At 24.0% G+C, this 16766-nt stretch overlaps 1 protein-coding gene across 2 annotated transcripts; it reads right to left on the bottom strand.

Annotated features, from left to right (window-relative positions):
• Positions 1–2026: 2026 nt before the first annotated feature.
• Positions 2027–15858, bottom strand: LOC135931392 (V-type proton ATPase 21 kDa proteolipid subunit c''-like). Of its 2 annotated transcripts, none has more exons than XM_065468465.1 (7): positions 15719–15858; positions 15630–15678; positions 15508–15583; positions 15323–15470; positions 15080–15140; positions 2666–2856; positions 2027–2350 (listed from the first exon to the last, which is right to left on the bottom strand). In XM_065468465.1, the coding sequence occupies exons 2-7, from the start codon at positions 15667–15669 to the stop codon at positions 2318–2320; spliced, it is 549 nt and encodes a 182-aa protein (XP_065324537.1). In that variant the 5' UTR covers positions 15670–15678; positions 15719–15858; the 3' UTR covers positions 2027–2317. The 2 variants fall into 2 exon arrangements, with proteins under 2 accessions (XP_065324537.1, XP_065324536.1); XM_065468464.1 differs by having other exon boundaries at positions 2030–2350; positions 15508–15591.
• Positions 15859–16766: the final 908 nt, after the last annotated feature.

The following is a 16766-nucleotide window of genomic DNA, read 5'->3' on the forward strand; positions in this document are numbered from 1 at the left end:
AAAGCCCATTATACATATTTGCTGCTTAAAAATCTGTCTTGTACTGGATATAATAAAATTTTGTTTTCTCTTGAATCTTGAGTTAATCTCTTAACTGTGGTATAACTAAGATTTGTAATGCTCATAATATTGATTAATGATTTATTTTGGGAAAATATCATCATCAATTCTTCCTGAGAAAATTTTTTGGTTCTGGGTTTGTAATTTCTAACCATGTTAAAATTAAAAAAAAAATGTTCGACCTAACCTCATAAAAATAGCCCCAATGCCACCATTTTGATTAAGATCATATTTTAAAGTATTTATAATATCATTTTTTTTTCTGGAAAATTGATATTCTATAAAATAGAATTTTTTCTTTTATATAAGATAATTTTTGGGTGGTAAAAATGTCTATTTATCTTTATTTTTGAAAATTAGTAAAGTTTTAAAAAGTTACTTTTGCAGGTACAAATCAGATAATGCTTTATAAAAATTCTTCAAGCTGCCCGATATAAATAAAAATTATTGCCGCATATGCATTATATAATTATATAGTTTTGGTAAAAAAATTATCCCTTAGAGTTTAATACTCTAGAAAATAAAGCCACGTCTCGCTATAACCCCGGGTTCATTATATCCCCGGTCTCCCCTACATGTAATTAGTAATTAATTACGGTTTTTACATTTTTTTGAAAAAGAAATAGCAATTATAATTAATTACAAAAATTTTGTACTTAATTACAATTGTTTGAGTAATTATGCCCATCTCTGGACTTAATAAAACTTAACAAAAATGGGAACATAATATGTGGGGAAATAAATTTGATAGGAATAAATAGCATTTCATGTGTCCATATATTTTTTTAAGCAGATACGTTTTAAGTTTTAACACCTTATATATCAAGTTTAAATTTCTCGTTCACTTGAGAAACTTTACATTGAGATTTTACATAGTTGAATATATTAAATGAATAAATAATTCATGTTTAAGATTAAAAGAAATTAGTAGTTTTTTTAAAATTATCTTTTTATGTTACCTGTCCCGATATTTTTTGATTTTAAAGTATCTACTATATAGCAGGGATCCAAACCGAACCATTAAACGGCTAAAACCGGTATTTTTTATCGAACCTATACCTCTAAAAATTTCTAGCCGAACCTGAACCGAATCGCTAAAATGCCTCTGAACCGGTTCGAGTCTCATAATTTTATGCTTATAAAATAATGTGTATGTTATTACTAGTAGTATATTGCAAAAATTTTAATTATATTCAAATTGTTTTAAAAATTATTATCAATCACATTTAATTGATAAGTATCAGTCATAATTTTTATAAACTTTAGTATAATGCCATTTTAAAACATTTTTTAAATATTTTAAACTTATAAATTATAATGTCCAGAGAAAAATTAAATCCAATATATAAATTATTTACATATAGTATTAACAATGACACATCAAATCTGATATCATACTGGCAGTGCCGGCTACCCAAGTTAGTGGAAAATGTTTTTCAACAATTAAATTTATATTATCTCCTTATAGATGTAATTTGAGTGAGACAAATTTTGAAAATATATTAATTGTGCGGTTTAATAAAAAATTTTAAGTAATTGTTCATATTAAAATTAATAAATGATATTTATTTGTTATATTTATAAAATAAACATTATTTTATAATGTGCAATTAATAAAAATGAAAGTTTTATGTATGTGTTTTTTAATTATGAAATAAAAAAATTCTTCCCTAAACATAAGTCGAATGTAGGTTTGAATACAAGTGTTCAAACCGGGTTTTAGAGGTTCGAACCGAACCGATATTTTTATTTTTGCGAACTGATCCTGAACCGTTATTTTAATCCGAACCTGAACCGATATTCGTTTCGGTTTGGACCCCTGCTATATTGTATATATTTTTATTTCGAAAAAGTGTATTGCATTTGTATTTTAAAACACAAGCTAACAAAGAATACATTTTCCTATCCCTGAATATAATATATAAACACGTTTTGTTAAATTTTATTATTATAAGCTTATGTTTCCTTCAAAATATCTTGATAAATTAAGTTATTAAATTATAGATTGCAAAATCTATTAATAAATAACAACAAAGTTATATTATAAGTAAATTATTGTTCAAAATATAAAAGAAAAATGATCAATTTATAACAATAACAAAATATGGTCTGATTGGGAGAATTTTAAATATCGACTCGGATTCATATATAAACCTCATAAAAACTTTTGGTATAATTATAAAAACGTAAATGATTATGTATAATTAAAAAATTGTCGTCAAGAATGAGGACAGGAATGTATGCAAATATTGATCTTTCACACTTTGTTGCCCATCTTCACCTTAGATATCTTAAATATTTTTTTTTCAAAGTAATTATTATATCCAAAAACAACGATTACAATTATAATACAATTTCCTTTTTAATTTAGAATAATCTTGATTTTCAAAACCAATAAAAATAATGGACAATTATATTGCTTCTCAGTAAGAAAGACCTTTCAAATTCTTTATAATAAAATATTATAGTGTTATAACTAAACAATTTAAAATTAGGATTCCCGGGAGAGTATTTGGATAATTTTAATTATAATAAATAAACATAATAACTTTCGAGATAAACAGTTAGCATAAAAAGGAATTAAAATTTTAAAAAAAGAATAAACCTGCAATATGGCCACAATAATACCGAACAAACCTAAAGCGCTGGCAAAAATTTCTATGACTAAAATTTTAACGAAAAGTGTGGGGTTTTGAGCGTCGGCCAAAGCAGCCCCGGACCCAACTATACCCACGCAAAGTCCGCAAAAAAGATTGCAGAAACCTGTGGTTAGGCCGGCTCCAAACATGGCGTAACCTGAAAGAATTTAATTTTTGTAAAAGTTATAGGTGACATTTATTTTCTCCTAATATAATTATTATTGATCTCCTATATTGTTTGATGTAATAATAAAATCAGTTATAAAACCTGATTCTTATATCTGGGACAAACACTCAGGGAGTTTAAGCAGGGATATTGAAGCCTCATTTTTTATAAATAACCCGAATGGCCTCTTAAATACCATAATCAAACCACATAAGCCACAATAATGGAATGAAATCCAGTTTTGAGGGGAATATGTTAATGATAGAAAAGTTGTTAAAGGGTAGACGATCCTGGATTCAATCCTAATTTTGTTAATAAATGAATCTGGATCTTTTATAACATAGATAAATAAAATAGAATTTTTTTAAAATAAAATTGAATAAAAGAGAAAGGTAGTTAGACCGAACCCTTTCAAATCCGATAAAAATTAGTTTGAATATATATGGATTATAGATACAACATAAACTATTTGAGCTATCTGAATTTTATATTGCCTGAGAATTGAGATTAAAGACGTGCAAAAATAAGCTTTTTGAATATTAACTAAAAGTTATCAATTAAAAACTAAATTAAAATATTAAATTTGCTAAAGTGTTAATGATTGATAATTAGGAAAAAAATCTAAAATCCAAATTTATGTTAAACAGGTTATCTTATGGCCACTATAAAATTTAAATTTAATATTTTAGAAGAACAAGGCTTCCATCTTTAAAAAAATTATATTATTTATTAACTGATTATCTGACGTTACCTTCAATAATTTACATGGAAAATGAATATCCATGAATATTAAAACAAGTAAAATGTCCAGAAATATAGTGATATCAATTGCAGGGCATTAAAAAGCTTCCAAACAATAAATAATAAAAAAACATATTATTGCATTAAAATATTGATATATAACGCTAAGTATTTTTAGATATTAATTGCGTTAATTCCTGTAGATATTTGTTTGCCGCCAAAATTATTGAAGGAAACAACAATGTTTTCAAAAAAAGTATAGTTTTATAAATTTATTTTTAGATCTTGTGTTTGTATATCTATTTTTCTTATATTACAAAATATATATGTGAAAAGGAATATGAAGCGTTTATTAGATTAAATTGCAATTCGATCATGAAATCAATGTATTTGAATTTAGCCGCGTTTTTCTTTTCCTATAAATAGTGGCCCGTAGTTGAAGATTTTACTCGCTGCCTCTTGATGCCGAATAAACCGACATGGCAAATTTTTACTATTTCTTGCCTCTCCACTGATTTTTTAAACTAATTTTTATGGTAATATCCAAAAAAGAGGATTGTGTATAGCGTTGTTAAACGACTTTAATCAATTCATATTAACTTGAATAATCAATATCAGGGGAGCCCGAGACAGGCACGGAATAAAAGAATATTCTGGAAAAGGTGAGCCATGCAGATTTTTAAATATGTACACGCTAATTATATAAATTATAGGGTGGAGCCAGGGGGAAAATTTTCAGGCCCCCCTTTTTTATATAAAATTATTACTGGCCAGTTCAGGCGGGCTAGACACTTGACGGTTAGAGCAAATATAATTATGTGCTAGGTAGGAAAAAATTTTCACTTTACCATTTAAGCCAGTTCTCTCCTTAATATAACTTAATCGGTTTAGTAGATATATCATATAATGGATCCTTTAATATTTTTGCTGCTCATATTTATAATTTCCTTTTAAAATAATGTACAAAATACAGCAAAAATTATTCAAAAATTCAGGATGGCCATAAAATAATCAAAAAATCTATACCAGGTTTAAAGTTAGGCATGATCAATCTGGGCTTGGTCATGTTTGAAAAAATATATTTTAGAAAATCATTATATTCTGCTGTATTGCACACCATGTAACTTATTCCAGGTTCTACAAATTTTTGAACAATTGCATTGTAATTGAAGAAACGATATTATATATTTTCAACTTCGCTTTAACTATTTCTAAAAGGCTGATTTTTTGGGCAGTATATTTATTACCAAAATTTTAATCTTTTGGGCAGTATTTATAAAATATTGAGCAGTAAAAATAATAATAAAGTTGATTTGTAAACTATAGTTTTTCATGATTTATTGGAAAATTTAGTATTTATACAAATATCTCTTTTTATTATAAGTTTTAAAGTATATTATATGAAAAATTAAGATTAACATATCAAATATTAAAATATTAGTAAATTAACAAATAAAACATAAAAAATGAGAAATATTATGGATTTGCGTTTTTATTGCACGTTATTTCATTGAGCAAATTTAAATGAAAATAAATGCACATAAAAATAATTTAAATAAGATAGGAGAATTGCAGATTCCTTTGCCCTAATTATCTCAGTTTTTGGATAGTTTTATAAACCAGATTGAATTTTTAACAAATTTATTTTTTATTGATTAATTGCTTTCAAATTATGTGAAAGGATAGAATTAAATGTATTATTCAATTGATATTAGTCCAATATATTCTGAGGTTCTTGTTTTTAAAGCAATTATTGGATTTGTCAGATATTAACCAATTAACAACACTAGATATTGCATAGTCAATTTTTCTACTATTTTCATACAGGGTTGCCAGGTCAAAATTTTTAAATTGAGGGAGATTTTTATTTTGAGAGAAAAATAAAATAACCCTTCTCCCTCTTCATTAATTCTTAAATTATTTTATATAGAATAATAACAAAGTAAGTAACGTTTTGTAATATTTTTCAAAATAGGTAATAGAGAATACATGCTCGTATATTTTTTCCAAGTATGTGGGGGGGGGGATATCGTTATTTGAAAAAAATTGTAATTATTTCTCCAATGCTTTTAGACCACTTATAAGTAAGTATTCTGGAGATTCATAAAAAATAGAGGGCATAACAATCTCCTCAAACAAAATATCAATATATAGCATCGAGTGTTATTAAAAAGTCGAGTTCACCCGTCCGACTATGTAGTCGCTAGTCGACTAACTAATGTCGAGAACATGAGTTTTCAACTTAAGTCAACTAGAGGAAAAATATTTCGACTTAGTATTATAGACTCGACTCAATCGAAACTGAGCCAAGTTTTGGGTCGCAAAAATCGACCAAAAACTGACTTGAGTTATGAACTCGAATAGTGAAATCAAGTTGACTAGAGAACGAATATTTCAAATTAATCTGAGTCGTGAATACTGTCGACTAGAGGACAAGTATTTCAAATTAGTTATTATTAATTAAGATATTTGTTCTGTTTTTTATATTTTTTTAATTTAGATTTCCAACTTTGTAATATATTCTCAGAATTAAGGCGTTTATCAGATTTCTCTTGATGATATGGATACACCGCTCTATTCTGTTAGTATGCATCACGAATTGATATTATTTATTATAATTTTTAGGGATTTGAATTTCTTGACCTTATGAGAGATGAGATCAAGGATTATCTTACTACGAATACACTAGATTGGTGGGAAAATAGCGTTGTCTATCCTACCTTGTCGTTGACTCACAGCTAATTATCCAATTGAAGAATTTTAAACAAATGAACATGAGATTTTGTTTTCTACTCTTAGATGCCTTACTTAAAGGAATTGAAGATATGTAAATTAATAATAATAATTTAATCAATATTTAATAATTCTAGGTTTATTGGGACTATTTGAAGATGAAAATATTATAGCAACTATGCTCCATCCTTTTTTTAAACTTGATTGAACATGGTTACAAAATAAAAAAAACAATTAATACAAAGATTAGTTGATGAATTATCAGGTCTTCAACTGATTGCAAACAAATAACCTGCGAAAAAAACAAGTAATTTAATATCCGATTTTTTTCAGTATCCTACAGCAGATAAGATTGTTAAAAATGATTTAAATTTTGATACTCAATAAATTTTAAATAATTTTTTCAAAAATGAATGTCGAGATTTTAGTATTTCTAAAGAATATCCTGATATAATATTGTACTCATAAAATATTAACACCACAATCCCTTCAAGCGCCCTGGCAGAAAGACTTTTTAGTGTAGCTAAAAATGTCTTTACAGATAAAAATTTTGAAAATTATTACTGAAATTTAATAATTATTTATAATAATTTAATAATATATATTTATATATATAATATTAAAATCGAAAAATCATTATTTAAGTTATATTTTGATAAATGTGATATAGTCAATAAATTCTTTGGCTCATTTTATGAATTTTCACAATAGAATCCTAATTTTATGCAATAAAAATTTAATAAAAATGTATCTGTATCTAAATACATTTAAAAAATTGTATCGGTATCTAGATAACTTTTTAGACGATGTATTTGTATCTATATCTAGATCCATTTATAAAGTATCTTTTAATAACTCTGAAAAATAATAAATATACAATCGTGTGGATATCAGTGGAAATTTTTTGATGTAATAATAATTCATATTTTTTAAATTTAACAAATATTTTTTTCCCTTTTTTATGGACTACATAAATTTTACCGAGATCATAATTTTTATACAAGAACCATGACTTTTTTAAAAAATCATGAGCTTCTTATTAATCACACGTGTTGTTATTATAGCATCAAAATGAAGAAAAATGCAGCATCTTTAATTTTTAAAATTTATTTTATTAATTAGGCACTTATTTGAATATATTAATCTTCCTGTGAACAAATCATCTATATATCTTTTTCTGTCCAGGACTTCTATAAGTTACTGTCTCCCAAAGTACTATTTGAAAATGGTAAAATATATTTATAATATTTGTCAATAAGTGTTTTTAGGAATGCAATATTTAGAAAAATTTGCGCCATAAACAGGCAATATCTTTTGAAAAAATAGGGTCCTGGGTATGTTATCGAAATAGATGAATCTTATATTTTTAAAAGATAAAATAACACAGGTAGGATTTTAAAATCAAATGCCATTTGGGTTGTAGGTGGAATATCAAGGAATGATGGAAAATATTTTATTGCTGAAACTGAAAAAAAAGAGAAAGAGACCCCTCTGGGTATAGTAAGCAGTCCATATTGATTCAACTATAATGTCGAACAAATGTAAGGGGTAAATTAAATATTGATAAATCATAAAATCTAATATTTTTTCAAATTATAACAATCTTAATGAAAATGGATATGATCATTACTAGACGGATATCACCAGAACTGGAAGAAAATCTTCCTCTTTTTTATATATAAGTGAATAGTGTTGCGTAATCAGGTGGGCCTAAAAATCGGCTAAGCCTAAAAATCGGTTAAGCCTAAAAATCGTCTAACTAAGCTTATAAATCGGCTAAAATTAAATTAGTCAAAATTCTGCATCGATGCTTAGCATTAATTATTATTTATTTATTTTAGTAAAATAATTTATTTTATTTATATTTAATGTAAATATTTTATTATTATCAACAAATAAACATGATATGATTTAATATTTTTTATTTATATTATTATATTTTGAAATGAAAATAAATTTATTTATTTGATGTTTTTTTAATAAAAAAAATAATATGCTGCTATATTGTAAAAATGTAATATTCTTTTTAATATAATTTATTAGTGATTTTCACAATCTTCTTTGTAAATACATCTTTTATTAAGGTTATATTGTAAATTTTATTAGATAAATAAACAATCTTTTAGGCGAAATCTTTTATAATTTTTTTTAAATTATCTATTTTTTATTAAATGAGGTGGATTTTATGAAACTTTTTTGATATTATTTTATATGATAATATTTTAATGTGACAATTGTCATAATCGTTCTTTTATAAGTTTTTTGAAGAAAGTATGTTAAAATAAGTATTAATAACATGTGTAAATATAAATTTAGTGGAAGATGTACCATAGAAAAGTGACAATTGTCATAATCGTTATTTTTAAAGTTTTTTGAATTTTTTTGACGAAAATATGTTAAATAAGTATTAATAAGATGTTTAAATAAAAATTTAGTGAAGATGTACCAATGAAAAGTGACAATTGTCATAATCGTTATTTTTAAAGTTTTTTGACGAAAATATGTTAAAATAAGTTAGGGGTGTACCGATACCACTTTTTGGAGGCCGATCCGATCCGATATTTCAGATATTAAATTGATATCGGCCGATAACCGATCCTATATCATATCTAATTTTGTATTCTGCAAAGATACCGGTTTTAATTTAATATACCTTTATTAGTACAAGATATAATTTTACTATACCATAACATATGTCATTTAAATATATTATAATGGTCAGTTATAGTTTATATTCAATTCAATTGCTATTATTTATATAATAAGTAATAACATTAATCTATTTACATAATTAGTAATAAAAAAATATATTATGAAATTTGAAATTAATATTTAAAATTAATATATCGAAGATTTCTTTTTATATCAAAGATATGTCGGCGGTGATGGGGACTGTTAATATCACTAGCATCACTAAAAACAGATACTGAAGAGATTAATGAACACTTTTTTGAACAGAATGCGAAAAAAAATAATTATATTGCAGAATGTTTATTAACTAATTATTTCTATTAAAAAAATTAAACATAAAAATGTATTTCGATTTTATTTATAAAAATAAATGGTTTTTTAGATATAATTTTTTTTAAATTTTGTTAAAAGCGCCATTTTATATCGGATCGGAAAATTTTATAATATTTGCCGATAACCGATATTTTAAAATGAGCGAAATATCGGCCCGATCCGATCCGATATAAAATATCGGTACATCCCTAAAATAAGTATTAATAACATGTGTAAATATAAATTTAGTGAAGATGTACCAATGAAAAGTGACAATTGTCATAATCGTTATTTTTAAAGTTTTTTGAATATTTTTGACGACAATATGTTAAAATAAATATTAATAACATGTGTAAATATAAATTTAGTGAAGATGTACCAATGAAAAGTGACAATTGTCATAATCGTTATTTTTAAAGATTTTTGAAGAAAATATGTTAAAATAAGTATTGATAACATGTTTAAATAAAATTTAGTGAAGATGTACCGTAGAAAAGTGACAATTGTCATAATCGTTATTTTTAAAGTTTTTTGAATTTTATTGAAAAATATTTTAAAATAAGTAATGATAACATGTTTAAATATAAATTTAGTGAAGATGCACTCTAGATAAGCGACAATTGTCATAATCGTTATTTTTAAAGTTTTTTGATTTTTGTTGAAGAAAATATGTTAAAATGAGTAATAATAACATGTTTAAATAAAAATTTTGTGAAGATGTACCATAGAAAAGTGACAAATTTTATATTTTAAAAATTAGGGTCATGCAAATAACACCTCTACTGCTATCTCATAAATAAATTATTTACAAAACACATTTAAAATTCATAAACAACACTTAATATGAATAAAAATCACCTTTAAAAATATTTAATAAAAAAATTTATTAATATTTACATCAAATTTTATGAAAAAATAGAAAAAAAAATGTCGAGTAAATAATTGATTATTTATCAATCAAATTATCTTTAGCTTAAAAAAAAATAAATATTTCATTTTAATTTCTTAATTTATAATATTAATTATAGCACTAATTTTATTATGACAATTGTCGCTTATCTAGAGTGCATCTTCACTAAATTTATATTTAAACATGTTATCATTACTTATTTTAAAATATTTTTGTCAATAAAATTCAAAAAACTTTAAAAATAACGATTATGACAATTGTTACTTTTCTACGGTACATCTTCACTAAATTTTATTTAAACATGTTATCAATACTTATTTTAACATATTTTCTTCAAAAATCTTTAAAAATAACGATTATGACAATTGTCACTTTTCATTGGTACATCTTCACTAAATTTAAATTTACACATGTTATTAATACTTATTTTAACATATTTTCGTCAAAAAAATTCAAAAAACTTTAAAAATAACGATTATGACAATTGTCAATTTTCTATGGTACATTTTCACTAAATTTTATTTAAACATGTTAATTTTCTATGGTACATCTTCACTAAATTTTTATTTAAACATGTTATTAATACTTATTTTAACATATTGTGGTCAAAAAAATTCAAAATAACGATTATGACAATTGTCACTTTTCATTGGTACATCTTCACTAAATTTATATTTACACATGTTATTAATACTTATTTTAACATATTTTCTTCAAAAAAATTCAAAAAACTTATAAAATAACGATTATGACAATTGTCACATTAATATAATATCCTTAAAAAGATCATATAAAATAACATCAAAAAAGTTTCATAAAATCCACCTCATTTAATAAAAAATAGATAATTTTAAAAAAATTATAAAAGATTTCACCTAAAAGATTGTTTATCTAATAAAATTTACAATACAATTCCTCAATAAAAGATGTATTTACAAAGAAGATTGTGAAAATCACTAATAAATTATATTAAAAAGAATATTACATTATTACAATATAGCAGCATATTATTTTTTTTATTAAAAAAACATCATATAAATAAATTTATTTTCATTTCAAAATATAATAATATAAATAAAAAATATTAAATCATATCATGTTTATTTGTTGATAATAATAAAATATTTACATTAATTATAAATAAAATAAATAAATAATAATTAATGCTAAGCAACGATGCAGAATTTTGACTAATTTAATTTTAGCCGATTTTTAGACTTAGCCGATTTTTAAGCTTAACCTAATTAGGCTTAGCCGATTTTTAGGCTTACCTAATTAGGCTTAGCCGATTTTTAGGCTTAGGCGTAGTTTTTAGCCGATTACGCAACACTATATGTGAATGTTGTAGTGTGAACGCGTTCGTGAATGAAGTTCGTTTTTTGAAAAATATGATGAACAGTGTTTATTTTTGACGAAATTTCAGCGTGAACACGTTCCTTTTTTATGAAGAAAGCGTTCGAATTTAAAGTTCGTTCAATTTTAAAAATACCTTTTATTTTTATTTATGTGAAAAATTTATTAATCCGAATTTTTTAAGAAAAAAGTCTTATATTTTATAATCGGCTGTTTTTCCTTTTCACATTTCAATTTGTTTTAACACACCATTATTATAGTTTATTAATTTGAATATTATTGTTTATATTTTAATTTAATAAATTAGCATAAGCATGGATATTATTATTTCATCATCATTATCTGATTCTGAAAATTCAAAATCAGATGAATTAACATTACCATGGCCCAAATATGATAAATATTTTACAGTAACATCCTATATTGAAGAAACTAAATTAATACTTACCAATAAAATGTACCCAAAAAGTATTATATCAGTTTCAAAATTTTCAAGTTCCAATTTAAAACGACATTTGATTTTAATATTGATTATTTTATTTTATATAATATAACTAAGTAAAATAATTAAATTTGAAGAAAAATGCATTTATGGTTATTTGACCCTAACAATAACGATAATTATTTGAAAATTAAAAAAATTACTGACCTATGGTGAACTATTGATAGACGTATTATTCAATGAGATTAATAAAAAGTATTAAACTCAAAATTATCAAATTAATTATATATATTTTATATTTTTAAAGATTTAAACATATATATGAAGATCCAATATGTTCTTTCTGCAAACATCCATTCAAGCTTTAATGGCCATGGATAAAACTTCCACAGAACGAACCTATAAAAAAAAACTTACAGCACTATTGGAAAAATGCATTGAAAACTTTAGAAATGCTAATGCAAGAACTGTTAATTTCAAGATATCCTTTTTTTGACTAGTAAGTAAAGGATGGATTGGAGGAGGATAACTTATCTGAATTTTTTAAAGCAAAGGACAAAACAATAAATGTTAATAAATTCTCCACGTTAAAAGAGTTGTTTATTAAGTATAATACTGCAATCTCCTCATCTGCCCCTGTAGAGCGCGTTATAGCTTATGCCGTATTAACTGCCAAGTGTTCCTGTCTATCAGATAAAAATTTAAAAAAACAATTGTTATTAAAATTTAATAAGAAAAATTTTTTATAAATAAAAATATCTTTTTATTCGCTATATTATATTATATTGTATTTATAATTATATTTATCAAAATAAAACTACATTATTTTTTAAAATGGCTAATATATTGTGTTAAAAAATATAAGACATTTATTTATATTAAAATTAATTTAAAAAAAATTTATCATAAAATTTTGAACGAACATGAATGCGTTCCTTTATTCTTGAAAGTGTTCGATTTTTGTCAATGAACGTTGAACGCGTTCGATTTTTTTGAAATGTTTACAACACTAGAATATTGTTATTTTCTTAATATTATAAATAGGTCAAATTTAAGTAAATTAATTAAATGATATAAATTTATATAGATCTATTTTTGTTTGTCCTTAAAATTATATATATTATCATAGTTTATATTTATATATTATATTTATTCAAATAAATTGCTTAGTTTGATTTAATAGTCCTAACTTAGTAACATCCAATATAGCACATGCCCTTTTAAAATTTTAAATAATATACTACATTTTTAATGTTAAAATAAAGAATTGTGCAAATTTTGACAAAAATAAATTTCCACTATATACATGATTGCATATTTATTATTTTTGAATAAAAAAAAAAATAATATTAAAAATTTACCCTAGTTTCAGTGACATATGAATTTTTTAAGGTATATTTTCTTTATATATCTAATTTATTTTTAAAGGTGATTTTTTCTATATAATTTTTTTAAATATATATTTTTTATTAAATAATATTTTTATGCGTTATTTTTAATGACTTTTTTTTATAATTTTTTCTAATGTATATTTTTTTTTATATATTTTATGTGTGTGGCCTTATTAAGCACTTTTGTAGGTGTGCATCCTTTAAAAGATTGTGAACGATATAATAGAAAAAAGAGATAGTCGAAATAAAATGTCGAAATATAGTTTTATAACAAATATATTGAAGATGTAGATCTCGTGGATTCTTTAAATAGAATTCATATTAAATCAAGAAAAAATATCATAGATACTATTTCCTATATTTGACATGTTGCTCATAAATTCATGCCTGTTATACGGACGTGATTTTATCTTTACTCTGAACACAAAGATAGTAATTTTTAGTTTATATAATTTCAAAATTTCGGTGGTGGAAGTCCTTTGCAAATATGGCAGAAGATCAAATATGCAAAAAAGAAAATCGGTTCAAACTAGTTATTGTGAAAAATGTAAGAAAGGTCTACCCAATAATTACCAAAGGAATATTTAATAAAAGACCTAGCAGCTCATTGGCCCTAAAATATTAAGAAAGGAATATGTAAAATGTCAGTATGTCAATTTACAACAAAAGTAGCTAGCCAAAAATGTGGAGTATATTTATGTTTTTAACCTAAAAAGATTGTTTTATAGATTTTCATTAAAATTAAAATATTTAAAGTTTGATATTTTTTGTTATATTACATTATATGTATATACATAGTTTATAGTATAACAAAAATTATTGAGATATTTTATTACAAATACCCTTCACCTTTAAATAAATTAAAAATTCTTTTATCAATAGTATAGAAAAAATGTTTGGTAAAAAAGAATTAAAAGATAAATTTATATTATAAATATTTAAAATCACAGTTTGAGAATGTTAAACATTCAAATGTTGCATATATTATCAATTTTGTGTAAATAGTTAAGTAAATATGGCACATTTTTATAGATTAATCAAAGCTCTTAAAGTTTATATGTAAAGAGTTATACTTTTTGGAATTGTGATACATATTGTTATAAAATTGTTTTGTTATGTTAAAATTAATATAATAATTATATTTAATAAATGTTTAATATTCCTTATATATGTTATCACATTTTGAAATAAACCAAAAAAATAGATATACAAATTACATTTTTAGAACTGTTAATTCTAAAAAAATATGATTTAGGAGTTAGGCTCAGGAGTTTGGCACAGTTATAAAAACTCAGCTATTTAAAAATACTAAAATAACCTTTAGAGGGTTTAATAATTTAGCATTTATCCATAGTATTCAAGAAAAAAATAGTCAATAATATCTAATAACCCTAAGTATCAATCCACCAATATCCAGTATGTTGGTTATGACTAAGATATTTTGAAAGTCAAATTTTTACAGATAATAATTTTGGTGAAGGCCCATAATTTTTGTATTATATCTCTGCTTATTAGATATGATAATGTATTAATATATTACATAACATTTTTTTTTTCATATAAAATTAAGTTGAATTTATTTAAAACTTTATTCTTATCCAAATGTAAATAAGTAGTCAAATTAAAATTTATAATTATAACCTGAAAACAAATTTGAGGCCAAAATTTCAGGTGTAACTGAGGGTGCATATCTATCAAATTTCTATTAATATAGTAAATAAATTAAATTTATAAAATATTTTTGTAACTTTTAAGTATATAACATTCGTTGGAAATAAAATATGAAGTCTTTAAAATTAATGAATAATATTATTTCACATATAATTTTTATATATCATATCACATAGTGATATAAAATTACATTATATCATATATAAAACAAACCTCAATTTGATTGCCAATTACTATTGCCAATATAATTCCATAAATAGCCACAGCCTCACAAAAAATAATACTAATTAAATTCTTGGTTCTTATACGAGGTTCTTTAACGCCAGCTCCCAATATACTGGCACCAGTGGTAAATATACCCCTATTTTATGTTATTGTAAAATTATTTCATAATTTACCAAGCTGCACCAACAACTGACAATGATATTGATAATCCTATGCCAATACACGCCCACATGTATGGCGATGTGTCAACTAAAAACCTTTTAATAATTATAAGCATGGAATTTGATGTAATTACCCTTCAATATCAAAGCGAAAACCTTTCCCTGATAAGACATAAGCTATTCCTGTTCATCCATATATGTGAAATTATTATAAATTATTTACCTATAAGAATTAAAGTGCATAAAACAATATTAGCTAAATATCTAGTATGGGTGATAATTAATCCCATGATAAACTTTTTCAAAATATATCTTTAACCTTTATCATATTGATTCAAATAAAAAACTCCACTAGGTCTTAATTTATTTTGTGTATGCCATTAGTGTTGTTAAACGGCCCGAGATTTGGGCCGATTTTTAAAAACGGCCTAATTATATAGACCCAAACCTTTCTGCCTTCTATCAGCAAAATCTCTGGGCTTACATAATATTATTTTGGTTAAATCTTAGGGCCGATTTTAAAAATCGACCCAAAGCGAGCCGTTTAATAATATTATATGTCATGCTACGAAAGGGGACATTATACTTGTAATAGCACTATTTTATTTATTATAGAATATATATATTTTTATACAATTTATAAAGCACAAATAATTGTATATAGTACAAATAATATAATTTCATTGTCAATTTCAGTGGCGTAGCTAGGAATTTTCCTTAGAGGGGGTCTATACATATAAAAGCATAGGGGGCTTCGCCCAGACCCTTCTTGGCCGGGTTTATCTTAAAAATCATATTGTTTTTCTTATAATATAAAAGTCCTAGAATTATTTATCATTTTAATTAGTGTTGTTAAACGGCTCGATTTGAGCCGATTTTGTAAACAGCTAACTCAATATTTTAGCCAAAAAAATATTGCTCAGGCCTAGAGATTTCACTAATAATGTCTAAACCTTTGTATCACCCATTTTTTAAATGCATCAATAATATGCTATTATAATTTAGTAGATTATTCTCAATGACTTTATAAAAATACTGTCCAGAATAATTTCAATATTAATATAATATCTTTCCACAAACATCAAAACTAGAAAAATATAAATATTTATGGTATTTTATAAAGTCACTTTTGAGTCTTCTGAACGTATAATCTAAAAAAATTTGCTCTGGGAGGGGGGGGGGGAAGTCCATTCCCCCCCCATAGCTACGCCACTGGTCATTTTTATAATTTTATTTTTATAATAATCAATATAAATTAATCCATTTTAATC

The sequence above is a fragment of the Gordionus sp. m RMFG-2023 genome, chromosome 1, assembly GCF_954871325.1.
Source record: "Gordionus sp. m RMFG-2023 chromosome 1, tfGorSpeb1-WG-v2, whole genome shotgun sequence".
NCBI lineage: Eukaryota > Metazoa > Nematomorpha > Gordioida > Chordodea > Parachordodidae > Gordionus > Gordionus sp. m RMFG-2023.

Coding starts and splice junctions, on each gene's coding strand:
- LOC135931392 (XM_065468464.1), bottom strand. CDS start 15,785: ATGGGATTAATTATCACCCATACTAGATATTTAGCTAATATTGTTTTA. Junction 15,141..15,322: donor TAATTGGCAATCAAATTGAG/GTTTGTTTTATA, acceptor CTATATTAATAG/AAATTTGATAGATATGCACC. Junction 2,351..2,665: donor TTATTGTGGCCATATTGCAG/GTTTATTCTTTT, acceptor AAAATATTTAAG/ATATCTAAGGTGAAGATGGG.